This window comes from Chanodichthys erythropterus, chromosome 2, assembly GCF_024489055.1.
Source record: "Chanodichthys erythropterus isolate Z2021 chromosome 2, ASM2448905v1, whole genome shotgun sequence".
In the NCBI taxonomy this organism is placed as follows: Eukaryota; Metazoa; Chordata; class Actinopteri; order Cypriniformes; family Xenocyprididae; genus Chanodichthys; species Chanodichthys erythropterus.
In genome coordinates, this window is record NC_090222.1 from 33,391,986 (window position 1) to 33,408,463 (window position 16,478).

General features: G+C 38.2%; 1 protein-coding gene across 4 annotated transcripts in view; it reads right to left on the bottom strand.

Annotated features, from left to right (window-relative positions):
* Window positions 1-16,478, bottom strand: part of zfpm2a (zinc finger protein, FOG family member 2a) — a 202,840-nt gene that overhangs the window by 127,984 nt on the left and 58,378 nt on the right. For 2 of the 4 annotated variants that reach the window (XM_067410651.1, XM_067410669.1), the window contains exons 2-3: window positions 14,861-15,019; window positions 1,453-1,554 (exon numbers count right to left, since the gene is read on the bottom strand). In XM_067410651.1, coding sequence (XP_067266752.1) covers window positions 1,453-1,554; window positions 14,861-15,019 — 261 coding nt within the window. The remainder of the gene's footprint in view (window positions 1-1,452; window positions 1,555-14,860; window positions 15,020-16,478) is intronic. The other 2 variants (XM_067410679.1, XM_067410659.1) reach the window with 1 other exon arrangement.

Consider the following 16,478-nt stretch of genomic DNA (forward strand, 5'->3'; position numbering starts at 1 on the left):
GTAGTACAGTAAGGGCTCAGGAGATGATCACCAATCCACGATGGACTTTGGACCCATAGGCGCTCAAGCTAAGACACCCACGGAGGCCCAACACTCAAAAACAAGCTACATTCTTGGTTAATTTTGTCTTTATATCTCATAAATGTGACTTTGTTTACTTAAATACCTAATCAAGAACTTATTTACTTATTTACAACTTATTTATGATTTAAATTCTTGTGCACATTCCTTTTCACGTGTCATTCACAGTGTGTGTTCTTTTTTAACATAGTAAATATACTTTATTTTACATTAAAGCCTAAATCATGATTCACTACGTGCTATTGCTACGCACAGTGAATTAGTGGTAAGGACATTCTCATTCTAGAGAGTATCTCGGATACACCTTTGATGATTCATCAATGTATTTGGTCAGTATTTGGTCAGTTTTTCTCAGAATTGTATATCTTCTAAAAGCTAAAGGTAGGGTAGGCAATATATATATATTTTTTTTTTACAAACACTTTTTGTTATTCTGGTTGAAACTCTCTTCACATCCTGATAGCAATTAATAATAGAAGTGGTATCAGTGCATTCGGTCTGAATACAATGATAGGATGTCCTACCTGTCTGTCAACATATGTATTTCCATACATCAGCGCACCCTGCTTGCACAGACATCACACGTCATCAGTGCGTTCTGTAAGGCTATGCAGAGTTGCAGACAGACAGTCACAGACAGTTATTCCTGGACCAAAATAACGAGCTTAAGCTGCGTTCATGCTATGTTGTAACCGTAAAAAGATGGCAACCTGTGACGTTCTCCCGGAGCTGTTCATGTTCTCAGACTCGGATTTATGCATTTCTATGTCAATACACAATCAACGGCGAAATTAATCTGAAGCAGTCAAGTGGTACAAGTCAGCACTTTGTAAGTTGTTTACATTCATTATTATTGCAATGTTATGTGCTTTGAGAGAGACAAGGTAATTTAACGCTGTCTCTCATGACGCTTTGCAGAATCTGCTCTGGCTGTGCGCGTTCATGTGTTTTGAAGGAGGCGTGGTTTTGGAGAAGTTCTGAAGGGACGGTGGGATCTAATGCTTTCAAAGCTAGCTTGCTATTGTTAGCCTCTCTGAAATTACCTACCCTACCTTTAATTTTGTCAATCTTTGAGAGTATACTAGCATATAGACAACCTCAAAGTCAACAAATTTGGCCTAAAAGCAACAAAATGCCATGTCTGACTAAAGTTGCTGCAGCCATCGTCACAAAATTTGTCATTTTTGTCCATAAATTTGAAAAAGTCTTCCAACACGAAATAAAAATAAGTCAGATGATATATTACCTGTACAGATAATGAATGTTAAGTGAACGTTTAAGATATAAAGTCACAATTACAAGACATAAAGTCAAAATGTATAGTCATATAACAAACACATGCACACTGACACAATCAAATGATGCACTTACGTGGACCGTCCCATTCCTCCGGCTCCAGAGGGGGGTGTCTGGTCTTCTCACTCTCTGTTTCCATCTCTGACTCTCCCATTTCTCTGTTGCCATTCTCTTCCCCTGAAAAACACAACAGATAAATAAAATATTTTTACATTTAGTTACACTTCATATTGACACTTCAATCTTCATTAATGTAAATAGATACACAGACAGACAGACACAGACAGACACAGACAGACAGACAGACAGACAGACAGACAGACAGACAGACAGACAGACAGACAGACAGACAGACAGACAGACAGACAGACAGACAGACAGACAGACAGATAGATAGATAGATAGATAGATAGATAGATAGATAGATAGATAGATAGATAGATAGATAGATAGATAGATAGATAGATAGATAGATAGATAGATAGATAGACAGATAGAACGACAGATAGAACGACAGATAGAACGACAGATAGAACGACAGATAGAATGATTTTGTCTCTCAATGTTGATTTCTTGGTCATTTTTTTAACCCCAGCACATTGGAGTCACACTCTGGGTAGAGCTGCTTCATGGAAGCGTCTCAGCGACTCTCTAACATGGTGGAACGGCCTTCACCATGGTCCTCAAACACACACTGGTCCATCCAGATGGGTTAATCTAAAGATCAAATTCTCTCGCCACGGTGTGTTTAAGCCAGTTAAGACGTGGTTCACTTCAAAGGCAGGCAGTAAACATGGCCAAAAGGATCGCAGCTTCTTGCTTGCCTCTGCACACCCGGGCGAAAGGAGAGGGCCACGCTGCCCTACTTACTGCACATGAGGTCATTCTGACCTATTTTCCCGCATACAAGTTCCTGCTAGGGCTCAGCTTTTTTTATTCATTCTGTCCTCCTCACTCTCCCGCTCACTATTTGTATTGTCAGGCCTTGAGAAGCTCCTTAGCATACTCATTGAGCATTACCATAAGGATAACAAAAGGCAATATCAACAGTTCCTTTCCAGTGTAGTGAGTTTGGGAAGGCAGCGAGATAACATTAAAGGCTCTACCTTGATCTCCGGCGAACATGTTAAGCCCTGTAACGAAACGTCTTGGAACTGTTTAATTACCGCTCAGGAAATGAAGCTACAAGATGATTCGTTAATTAAGCAGTGATTAAGGATTTTCTGCCTTCTATCTAACACCGTTCGCAATGCATTTTAAACACAATCGCCAAGGCAACCTCGCAGGGAACAAGTGTCACAGCAGCTTGATGAAGTTTCTTTCAGGAACATGGAGGGAATCCGCCGGGAAAACATTGTGCCAGGCAGGTACAGTGCAACAGAAATTATCTGCATAAAATGAAGGAGATCGACATGCAACAGAATATAGTCATGACAGAAGCAGTTCTCATTTGGGACACATACAGTAATTTTACATTTCTCCATGTTTCTTTGTCACTATTGCATGCAGTTTTTATAAATATCCATCTTGCTTCTCAGAAAGCAGATAAATAACATGGTCAGACATTAACCATGGCCCAGATATTCGCCTCAAACATTCCTATCTCAGAATGTAGATAGAAGACTCTTTCAACCAAAGTGACTTACAAATGAGAATAATACAAGCAGAGGCAATTCATATGAATGAAAAATCAACACAAGCAGTGCAATCAATACACATGCTAGAACAGAACAGGCTAGTTAGTTAGTTAGTGAGCAAGTGCTCCTGGTAAAGATCCATTTTCAGTCGTTGAAAATTATGAAACCATGAAACCAAGCAATTAAGATTTTTTTAAAATGTTTTTTAAAGAAGTCACCAAGGCTGCATTTTTTTTGTTTTTGTTGATAAAAATACAGTAAAAACTGAAAAAAGTTAAATTTTATTACAATTCAAAATAAATGTTGTCTATTTTAATAATTTTGAAATGTAATGTATTCCTATGATGACAAAGCTGAATTTTCAGTATCATTACTGCAGTCTTCAGTGTCACATGATCCTTCAGAAATCATGCTGCCACTGTCCCTCTGAAACATGGCCTTTCTTTCTTTCTCTATTTTTTCTTTCTTTTTTTTCTTATGCCCACTCTTTCTTTGCTTGCTTGCTCACTTTATTTCTTTCGCTTGCTTTCTTTTTTCTTTCTTTCACTCTTTCGCTCCCTCACTTTTTTCACTCTCTCATTTGCTTTCACTTTCTTTTTCTTTCACTTTCTTTTTCTTTCTGTCTTTCACTTTATCTTTCACTCACTCACTCTTTCGCTCTCTCTTTTCTTTTGCTCATTTTTTCTTTCACTTTCTTTTTCTTTTGCTCATTCTTTTTGTTTCACTCTTTCTTTCGCTCCCTCGCTTTCTTTCACTCGATCAGTCACATGATCCTTCAGAAATCAAATATGCTGATTTGCTGCTCAAGAAACTTTCTTATTGTTATCAATGTTGAAAATGTAACTTTTGATTATTTTAATGTGTCCTTGCTGAATGAAAGCATTTTTGTGTATTAAAAAAAAAAATAAAAAAATTTGTATTTGACCATTTTTATTTTTATAAGCAACGGTCATATTTTTTCATGATTTACCCTTATAAAAGATTAAAAAAAAAAAACTTGACCGGTCATTCATACTGTATTGGCAGTCTTTTTGGTGGTGAAACTTCAATTTGACCTTAAAATTCATTTATTTAGCAGACGCTCTTATCCAAAGCGATTTACAAATGTGTAGTAGTATCACAAGCAATTTATCATAAGATCCAGCTAATTTCAATAGTCAAGACAATGCCAAGTTTAAAGCATAAAATAGATAAGATTACAGAAAAGAGAAACTTTTCAAAAAAATAAATAAAAAAGAAGTTATAGTATATAACTCTTTAGGGAGCATTTACTAGATATCTGATTAAAATACACAATTTCTTCCAATATTTATGTGTTCTATGTGTTTTTTTATGTTAATTGTAACATTGAGTCATTAGCTTAGCAACATGCTAATGTCTATAATTGAATTGGAACTGAGTTTGCCAGGTCTTTTGTGTGCTTCATGTGAGGGGCGACATTCGTGTGACGTGTGAATGACTGTTGTTGCCTCTAAAAAGCATTTCAAATCAGTCACTTGTGCCAATTAGAATGCTGCCTAGTAAGATAGCGGTCTTTGTAGACAGTTGACAACTCACTATGGTTTAGAACAGAGCTTAAATCTGTCTCAAAAGAGACTGGATAGACATAAGGTTTGTGGCCCTTCAGCTCACTGGTCTAAATAAGAAAAAGAGAATGCTAAGAGATTGATCTGTGCACCAAGATGTTGTTTGCATGTGTGTGTTCGTCCATGCATGCATATGTCAGACATTAGGATAGAGTTAGTGAGAAATCAGCCAATCGGATCACAGCTCCTCTGTTCTGTCTAATGGCAGTGACATGCATGCGGGTCAATAAGCTTATAGGCGATTTACACAAACAGCTCCTGCAGCAAGGTAGACACAAAGTCATATTGGCTTTTCTCTTCCTCTCAGCATTGTTCTACCAAGGAAGCCCTTGAAAATGTCAATCTGGTGAGGGTGATTTTAAGGAGATCTGAGCTTTCTAATCCCAATAAACTGAAAGAGAGCGGCAGAGAGAGAGAGAGAGAGAGCACGATAGAAAGATCAGACAAATATATTGTCTAGATTCTGAATGACCACACACACACACACACACACACACACACACACACAGAACTCCACAGATTTTCACAATATCAGTGCAGGAAATGCAAAAAAGTGAACAGATTCAGTATTCTAATGGTTAATGTACTGTACAATACTGTGGCTAAAAGAATACTCTAAATATATTAAATATTGCTTATTGTTCTCATTCTAAACAACACTGTTTTCACTGTTCATATCCCTAAATACACAAAAAAAGGCTTTATACCAAATATATGGTACCATGTTTTTTCGACAAGTTACTTTAGTAATGTGACTTGTTTTTGTATGTACTATGGTAGTACCATAATAATTTCTCATACACTTCAGAAAATCATGATAGACGAATATAGAAATATAGAAAAAATGGCAGTGCACAAACACAAATAAATAAATAAATACTCATAATTTTTAGTAAAATATAAATTGCTTTTGGCTGTCATCACAAATACCTCTTATTTTTCAACCCATTCCCACCCATTCCCAGAATTCACCAATCTTTTATTATTGAATATCCAGTTTCATTCTGAGAAAATATCAGATTATGAAGTAAAACGGGTTATGAATGGCATTTCATGCTCACTTTAAAGGGATAGTTCACTCAAAAATGTGTTCCAAATCTGTATGAGTTTCTTTCTTCTGTTGAACATAAAAGAAGGTATTTTGAAGAATGTTGTTAACCAGACAGTTGATGGCACCCATTGACTTCCATAGTAGGAAAAAAAAAATACAATTGAAGGCAAGGGGGTCCATCAACTGTCTGGTTAACAACATTCTTCAAAATATCTTCTTTTGTGTTCAGCATAAGCATGTACCTCATACAGTTTTGGAACAACATGAGGGTATGTGTACCCTCATGTTGTTTTTTGTTATTGATTACAAAAAAATTATTTTTGGGTGAACTATCGTATAATCCACCACAGAACTTTTTTTGTAAAGGTTTTGGGTATCATTTATCAAGAGTACAAAAATTATTTATTTTCTAAGAAATCTAGAAGTGTCTGTTAATAATTTACACACTTTTGTACCCTCTGTTTAGGAATATGAATGACTCCCTTCTCGTGAGCAAAAAGAGAAAAACGGCTCTAGCTATTACATCAACAAAATTGCTTCGTTGAAATGTTTTCTAATAATGGGGACTTTTGAATTATGTATCCTGTGTGTTTTGAAGATAAAGTGCTAATTTTGTTATGCTTGGTGATGGGTGGCCACTTAGGAAGCCAATATTTCCCCTCCATTTAAAGCAGTGGTAATTGAGGACTTTATAAAGTGAACTGTTGTTAAATAAACAGATTTCCCTATAAAACCAGAGACAGCTGTACAACAAATACTCAAACAAAGTCCACAGTTTCACTTTTCCGCCCAATAATCTGCAGTGGCACGCAGCTTTCGGAAGCTGATTACAAAAAAAAAAAATATTCAAATGCCTCCAGTGCGGACAAGAAAAAAGGAAAATAACCCAGCAAAATCCCACCCAGCACCCCGGTGGAGTGTGTGATTAGTGGAAGGCCTCGGCACTATCTCTTTAAAGGCCCATAAATTCCCCATCATTACAGGAACTGGCTGTGCTCTCTTCTGGCTGCTGCTGGCCTGCGTTATCTCTCCATGCGATGCCGTCTGGAGTATGTAGATCTGGCCTGGCTAGATTGTCATACTTAACAAACATTAATGAATGATTTCCTGCACAGAGTCAAACGGGGCTAAAGGGATGTGTCTTTCATCTTATCGCTGCGCAAATGAGCATTTTTCCATATTCTCCATGCTTTACCATCAGCGACGGGAGAAATGTATTGAAAAGATCTTTCTGCTGCCGAAGATCCCGATTAGCGAGGAAACAGCACAAAGAAAGCATAATTAATTCTACTGCGTACTGTTTACTGGCTCGCGTTGCAAGGCCGCCCAGGATTCAAAGGATTTGTTCATAAGTGGCACCTTGCTACGGGCTAAAATGTCTCATAATTATTCAAGTCTTTCTTCGCTGTGATTTGATCAGACCAGAATGGAATCTCAATGCTGTCGTTTAGATCAATTAATTCATATTGAACATGTTTATGCTGTGTGCTTTCATGAGGTTGTGCGGTGTACTGTCATTAGCAAGGCCACTGCATAACACTTGCGACCCAAGCTATTGGTTCGAAGTCTTCCACAATTCAGTTCACAATTTAGGAAACATCAAACCACTCCGTGTGACCCCAACTCAACTGCTCCCAGAAGAAACATTTACAAGAATGGAAAAACATAGACGCAAGGTCAAATTTCACAATTTCTGTAAAAAAAAAAAAAAAAAAAAACGCTGAAAATATAACACCAGCATTCTCACAATTATAGCAGCCAGTGTGACATCGGCTTGTAAATTTCAGTTTGAAACTTGTTCACAAGCGCGGCGCCCATAAATGTGAAATTGACTGTGAAAAGGGAGTTGTTTGGAGGGGGGCTGCTTCAATTGTCAAGGAGACAACAAGGTTGCCTCTCTGGACTATCAGGGGTGCCTTTTTTCTCTTTATTTCCCTCTGTCTCCTCTTTCAAATAAGGAGGCCCATCTCCTTCGACAGGCCTCAGGTTTCATGTTTATTCACGTTTGTGCGCTAGACTCACCCTATTCATCGGCAGGGACTTCATTTCACAGTGCGCTCTGCTGTTTCGAAACCATTTCGTATGAAGCCATTGACGGAAGCGTCTCAATCATTTCATGGTACATGAGTGCGCGACGATGCGACTGAAGACGAGACCCTCTCCAAACAGTTTAGGGTCGCCGCAGAGAGGAACCCCTCTGCTGTTTCAGGGTATTTGGTTCCACAGAGGCTGCTGGGAATTGAAATGAGTGATGTGCAAAGAGTCAATGCTTCAAAAAGATTGGCTGATCACAATGCATGATGGTTCTTGTGAGCTCTTACTGTTATAAACCACATAGTTATATTTTGTGTGGCTTTTTCCAATGCTATGATAGTCAATAGAGTGTTTCAATGTACAGATATCGTGTTGGACATTGAACGTCCAAGCTATAGTCTTTAAAGGATTTAAGGAAAACACAGAAATGAAAATATTTTCATGACATGAAACAGTTCTTGAACATAGTAAGGCAAACAGAACATCACAGAAACATACAGTACAGTGCAACAAGTGTAATTTAATTACTGAACAAAGGACACTTCCTTATAGCACATCAAATACTTATGAATAAGCAAAAATTATGAACAATGACCAACAATTATGAATTATGACAATAATGAATAATTACGCACTCCGACTGATCTTCGTAACTTTGTATGTGCAGGTTGCACCTGCTCACTGAATTTGTTTTGCACTAATCAGTTGTTCCACGAGGTGGCAACACTGGCCCGGGCCATTGTTTCACAGTAGAGGTCTTTATGGATCCACTTGGATCCAAAAAGCTGAGGTCCGACCTGAGACCCAAGCAGGGTCCAAAACTTAGACGAGTGCAGGGTCGGGTCGACACAGGTCGGGTTCAATAATAGTGACCTCGGGTATTTTAAAATAAATGTGCCCAAGAAGACCCAAATTCTTTTAAACTATGTTGGGCATTTAACAAAATATTATTAACCGACTCCATGCACGGCTACTTCCGCTTTTAGACTCAGTTACTCCAAATTTTTGCCTACCATTTCAATGAGTGCAATCAGCATGGATTTTAGACTCGCTGCTTGCAAGATCTTTCACAGATTTTGGTGAACGATGTCAATCGAAGTGGCATCTCTCACACCCTCTAGTAAGAAGGGCTTTAAATTGGATGTTTCGAGTTATGTCAACAACTTTGAGGGCAAGTATTCTCACGCTAACAAGCTAGCTAGCTTCGTCTGTGACAGATTATACTCTTACACGGCCACGTACAAACTGTGGCCACATACAAACTGTAAGTTTCAGGAGTGAAAACCGCATATAAATGCAGGAGTGGATCCCCTAAATTATCATTACATGTGTGTACGGAACACTCACTCTCGAAATTGCGATGATTGACAGCTTGAAACCATAGTGACGTTCTGGCGTCTCACGTGTTTGGTATTCGTTATTGTGACCAAAAGTAATGTTACAGTGACTAATCGTCTCGATATTTTCAGCAATTTAAAGGGTAGTTCACCCAAAAATGAAAAATTTGATGTTTATCTGCTTACCCCCAGTGCATCCAAGATGTACGTGACTTTTTTTCTTAAGTCGAACGCAAATTATGATTTTTAACTGCAACCGCTGCCGTCTGTCAGTCAAATAATAGCAGTAGATGGGAACTTCAACTATAACAGTAAATAAAACTTGCTTAGACAAATCAAAATTAAAACCTGTGGCTCGTGACGACACATTAATGTCCTAAGACACGAAACGATCGGTTTGTGCGAGAAGCCGAACATTATTTTCATTATTTTGAACTATCCCTTTAACTAAACAGTCGTGGCGTTGTGTTTTGTTTATGCTTGTACAGCCTGATTCACACAGAGCGTGCTCTTTCTGCGTTGCAATGTTGACATAACTCTACCACTTGCCTTCACGCACGCTATCAAATGGAGCATACTTTGAAAGGCTATGCGTTTGTAGGCTTTATGATTCAGTTGAATTGGCAAGTGAGGTCAGTACATGTTCACTCATTATAAGTGTTTTTGGGCTTGTTGTATAAGCTCGTCTCATTAAGGGAATGGATGTATGGAGTTATTAAAGTGAGCAGACATGAATGACACGATTAAGCACTAAAAGGTGAACTGACAACCGAATTTAGCTGCAGTGTGTACGTAGCCGTATACCTTTAGTTTTCAGTTTAACCGTTTTTTAGATCTTCTGTTTTTATACTTTCACTAATGTTATTATGTATTATTTAAGTATAATAGTTATCTTGTCTTTATGCATATATCATATCATTTGGGGTCATTCATTTTACTATTTTGTTTAATTACCTTTACAGACTTTGTTAAGCCGAACTCAGAAATAACTTGTCTGGCAGGCAATAATAAAGTAATAATAAAAGAGTAAATAAATAAATGAAACTAATAAAGCAGCAGCCAAATCATCTCAGCAGGACACCGGGATTTTTCCTGACTGACTGCTGGGCTGCAGGCTGTGCACACGTCATTGCCATTTACCTTCGGGTCCAGTCAGGTTCGAAAATAAATGCCGTCGGGTCGGGTCGGACTTGGGTCTAATTTGATCAGGTCTGTCACGGGTCGGGTTTTTCTTTAAAAAAAAAAATGTATGCACATCAGGTTCAGGTAAGAAGTGATTCGGGTCAGGTACAGATTTTAGGACCCGAGAAGACCTCTATTTCACAGTAGCAAACAAAACTAAAGAGACGAAGGAGCAACAACAACAACAACAAAAATACCAAAGAATGCAACAACAACAGATGCCAGCATTGACAAGCGCTTATGTGAGAGGGTCATGACGAGACAGCCGCAACTTTAGTTTAAAAGAATACAAATACATTTTTATCAGTCATAACTTGAAACTCTACCACTTGCATTCACGCACGCTATCAAATGAAGCAAATTTTAAAAGACTATGCATTTGTAGGCTTTATGATTCAGTTGAATTGGCAAGTGAGGTCAGTACATGTTCAGTTTTGTTTCCTAGTTGAAGATGTCTGGATCTTCAGCCTATATGACTATAGGGATCAAGTTCAAGATTTATTAAGATCCCTTATGGGCTCTTAAAATACACACAATAAATACATAGAATAAACTCTAAAAAGTCTCTTGAAGAGTGTTTAACAGTCTGACTGCACAGGGAACAAACAAATATTGTATCGGTTATTCTTCATCTTTGGTAGTCTGTAGCGAGAGCCAGAAGGCAAAATAGAGAACTCCGGATACAAGAACTGGTCACTGCCTAGAAGCACAGATTGAGCTCGATTGAAGACATTTCTATTAAACAAAATAGGGAATCCTAAAGCATTTACCAATTCTGATTTATCATAACAATTCTGGTTTGTTCCATTTCAAACCATGAGCTGCAAGGTGCAACAGACTCAAACTCAAGCAAATGGGTGAGACTTTGCCAGCGTCCAACCGCCTGACCTTTGTAAATTTAAGCTGATTTGCTACTTCACCGTCGTCTGATCAAAGTTAATAAGGGCTTGGTGAGTTAATGAAGACGGGCGATTCCTCTTTTTGTTCAGACAGCTTTTTAATACCTATTATAGTATGAAACTTTTAATGGAGGTTTTAGGTTCTCCTGACAAGCTAGTTGTCAGCAAATGACGACAAAGATACACGACCACTGAACTACGAGCCAGTCATGGAGCAACCGCCTGCCAGTGAGGAACTTCACACGGTAGACCTTATTCTCTAAAACAGATAAAGGAACAGGGATGAGTGACTGCTTTTTAAAGCTCTGGCGTTTGACTCCGCTTCGGCTAATTACAGCCCGCCATCTCATTTGAGAGGGTTTACTTAATCAAGAGAACCCTCTCTGCCATCCTATAGCCGAGGAATAACACACATAAACCGTTTAATGCCACCAGGATTGCGTTCGCCTTCAATTCATAGCACTTCTGCATAAGTGGAGTGAATTTAAGCCACTCAGACGCTGGGCTAAATGCGCTTTAAAGAGATCTAATTGAGCAGAGGATCAGGGGGAAATGAATACACCTGATGAGCTTGTACCATGCATTAACAGGAAGAGAATGGGAACTTGTCCGAAGAATTCGAGGACATGGAAGACTTAGAGCCATATTGCAGCAGATAGGGAGCTTGAGAAATCTGACGCAAACCCCTCGCGCATGACGACGGGAAGATTACTAAAGCATCTTGGAAGTAAAAGAGTTGAAAGTTTGGACCACTGTTGGTCTTCGTTTTAGCAAAGCCATCAAAAGGTTCAAAGGAATCTTAGAGGAGATTTGCTGAAACTTGGTGGTGCTTGAGACAAAAAGGCCATTGAATGGCTTTGATACAAGTTCATACTCAAATACTCCTTTGAGAATGTGAGATCTTTGGTGCTAGCCTTACAAAATAGTACTGAGACCGTGGTACTTTGATATTTACCATGGGACTGATGCTATATCCATAGTACTCTTAAAAGAATACTATGGTATATCTCCTAAAACATTAGCCACTTTTCCACCGTTGGGCTGAATGGTTCTTAGAATGGTAAGGAACGGTTTCAGTTGTGTTTCCACTGGAGCCAGTAACAGCACAGCACGATTACAAGCCGTTCTCGGCCCAGAATTCTCGGCACAGTTGTCTAATGCGTGAAGTGATGTCAAACACACAAGATTGTTCGCTTGTTTGTTGCCTGGCTACCAGTTTCTCTGTAGCTGGCCAAGCGCTCTATTTGAGCGACGTAAAAACAAATTAATAATAAAATTAAAAGAAATATCTAATCGTCCACCATAACGTGGTCATTATTACATCTCATATCATAAGTAAACCATTGCGTTTCCAAGGCAATGACTAACGCTTTTATATTACATTCCAAAGAGCGGCCGTTATCAGCCCCACAGTGGAAAACAAAACCATAACCGTACCAGCTGGCCCGGATCGACACGGAATGGAACGGTTACGCAATGAGAACCGTTCAGCCTGATGGTAGAAAAGCTGCTAACGTATCAGTATAAGCTGGTATAAACTTAAATATTTAATATAAAAACAACATATAAACTATAAAAAATAAAGAATATCACAGTATCATATCTTAAAAAACATAGTAATATTACTTTGTCTAAATGCAAAAACATTATGACCCCTGTTACGGCCTGCAAATTATTTCTGTAATTTAAGGGCTCATTTCAATACTTAAAATTAATCTTTAGATTTACCAAAGCAGCTCTTTCATGAATCCCACAGGTTTAATCAAAACGACATATGTATATAGACATGTACTATACATGATGTTTGTATATTTTTCCCAATTAATTTGTTAATGGAAGGAATGACCTTGGGATATTTTAAATCATAATTGAATTGAGCATCTGAATACTGTATTTTATCCCTTGGGGAATGTGAGTAAAGCTCCACAAACAAAACAAAGTAAAACTGCATTCATCTGCAGGGCTTCTACAAGCTCGTTCAATGAAGCAGCAGGAAACAAAAGCACATATGAAGATTTTCATTTGAATTCGAAACAAAATATTGCCAAACTGCCATTAGTTCTGAGGTTCACGCATGTCATGCCTGTTACACCTTTACTGGAAGAACAAAAGGAAAATCATTAAAACGGAGCCCACCTTGTACAAGACATAAAAAGATTCTGCTCCTCAAAGACAGGCCTTGTATGAAATCCCTCTGGGCACCGTGGGTTTTTAAAAGAAAACATAATTTAAAAACATTTCTCTTTGAGGCGGAGGGACATTCAAAGCACAAACTCGGTCAGATTCCTCTCACTGAACAGTGAGGGAAGAGTATGGAATCCAGAGAAGGGTGGATGAGATTGCATATGTGTTGGGGTCCAGACAGCCTCCTAACTTTGAACTAAACATGCACTGCAAATTAGTCAGGTGTGACCAATACATAAAAGGAACAGAAAAAAGAGCTTGGCACAAACTGACTGAACTGGCACATGACAGACATCAGGCCAAAAACATACTATGCACAAGTATGCAGATTCCAAACCAACACAAGTCCCATTATAGGCTCAACACTGCATAATAAATAAAGTTATCCTAATTCTTTTTAAACTGTTGCTTTACCATGACAGAGACTGACCTGAAAAAAAATATATATTGGCAATTATGAATACAATTATCATGGTTTACAAATATGAGTCCTGGCACATAACACCACAATTCAAAAGTTTGATTTTAATGTTTTGAAGTCTCTTCTGCTCACCAAGTAAAAATATGTGTTTTCTATTTGTATCTATTTTAAAATGTAATTTATTCCTGTGATGTCAAAGTTGAATTTTCAGCATCATTACTCCAGTCTTCAGTGTCACATGATCCTTCAGAAATCATTCTAATATGCTCATTTGCTGCTTAAGAAACATTTGAGTTAATAAAGGCCTTCTGAAGTGAAGTTATGTTTTTTTTTTTTTTAAGAAAAATATCCATATTTAAAACTTTATAGAGTAAAATAATTAGCTTCCACCTGACGATCATACGCATACTGCGCAAGTTGACTTGCACCAAATGAGTAACCCCCTGAAGAGATGTATGACACAGGATATAGGAGTAGCGCAAGCTTAGACGCCTCTCACGGTTTAGACTTCTAATTTGTGACCGGTGTTTTGTTTTGCTCTATCCTCTGCGCTTCCATGTTCATCATTGTGTCCCTTTAAAGGGTCAGTTCACCCCCCCAAAAAAACATGTTTAAAGTCATGCAGGTTTGGAACAACATGAGGGTGAGTAAATGATGGAAGAATGTTTATTTTTTAGGTGAACTATCCCTTTAAGTGTTAAAAGCTCAAGTATGTTTCGCTTTCCATGGTAAGTCCTGGCTGGAATATGACTAAGGATTAGCCAGCGCACTGGTTGCCATTTCCTAGATCAAACTCCTCTTTTCAGGTACATAGAGGGAATTTGATATCAAAGGGAGTCTATCTAAACATGAACGCAGAGGTTTCTGGAGATTTTCCCACACCTTTACGAGCAAGGCCAAAATGATGTGTGTTCAAGCGTTGGTCTAAAACTGCCATCAAACCATCAAACCAGTAATCAGAGATGCCTCAGAGTCAAACTTCAGCTGGGAATCAATTAGCAAAACTGAATTTCATTGAATGTTACGCTACAGTATAATTCGTTTCACTCGGATATGCTCTGTGATGAATATCTAAACACTTGCTTGGTTTATACATCTTCTGCATGAAAGGTTGCGCTATACATAGAAGTAGAAGCATCAGGAATGGCTGACCTTTGCTGCAGAAGTATTCCATGTCCTCACAGGTGAGGTTGTCTGGCTCAAAGTCAGCAGGAAAGTTTTCCTCCACTGAAAACTCCTCTTTAGCAGTGAGTTCATTTGCGTCTGATATGCACTCCTCCTCTTCCTCTTCCAGACCTCCATCTAGTGGACCTACACACAGAACACAGCACAAACAAAATGTTTGTCTTATGTGAGACGCTGTGCAAGCAGGAGCACTTACATTCATACGCCATGTGTCAGAAACATGAACATGTGAAAGCCACTCAAAAATATCTTCTAAGATACCTAATTCTGGCCTCATTCAGATATAGGACTGAATGCATTCTTTGCGAAGAGGGCAATCCTACAGTGCACAGCAAAAATAGCAAAGTTCCTTTCAAAAAAAAAAAAAAGGCTGTTCACTCGGTGGCCATATTTGCAATGCCTCTGGGCAGCTATTTCGGGCATCCAAGACCAAAGGTGCATCCCGATTCTCATGCATGTGCACTTTTCTATGACGTTTTGTATTATAAATAGTGCAAGTACAGAAAAAGTGTGAAATGTTGCAGCTTTAATTACGTAGTGGAGGGGGAGGGGCTTTCAGACTCTGACATTGAATGACAAAATAACCTTATAAAATTCATACACTACACGGTTGAGTACATTGTGCATAAGTATGTGTAGTATTTGTATATGTATAGTTGAATAGTGTATAGTGTGTCATTTGGGACACAACGCAAGTCCTATATACTTGAACTGGGGAATCCTTGAATGTCAAAAACTGCTTGCTGAATTCACATTTTAATCTCAAATCAGCAACAAAATCTGACATGAACTAGACCAGCAAAAGTGCACGTGCCGTCCTAAGGGCACGTCTCAAAACACAATTTTTATAGCAACCAAAGCTTCTAACGGCAGATGCAGTGATGCGATGAGTTTACCAACTGCGTTTGGCCCTTTTATTTAGAAGGTGGGACTTATTCTGCCATATTGCACATTGCACTTTCTCTCAAAGATGTACCGTCTTTGTACATCTTAAGTCTTAGTATATCTGAAAAAAGTCCATCCAAGATGTGATTCATTCAGCATTTATAAAAATAATTAAAATAATGAAAAACATACTATTCATCCCAATATTTGTGTGATATGTACTTTTTTCTTTATCACTGTATTGCATTATTTGCTTAGAAACACACTACCATAAAAACTCTATTTAAATGAATTGAGAGTCAAATCTCCTGTGCTCTTTCTATAAGAACTGCTATTCTCTTGATGTACATATTTTTTTAATTTTTATATCACGTATGAGGTTTTATTTTAATTAGGATGCTTAATAGAAAGGCAGCTTACTAGATTTTGAAACAGAGCCACTGAATGTCGCTAAAAAAATTGTGTGCACACATAATTTTCTGTTCACATAAAATACCTACAGTGTATTAGCCAAAAGGTTTACAGTATACTACCAGTGCATGGTGCATGGAATACTGTTGCATACTGTTGCATGGTGCATACTGATTACTGTTTCATACAATATTTTTTTTGTGAAATAGTAGGCAGCATACAGTATACGCTGCACACTAGAATTCACAGCATAATCTCTCCTCAGGAAAGTGTTTCCTGTGCCCCACTT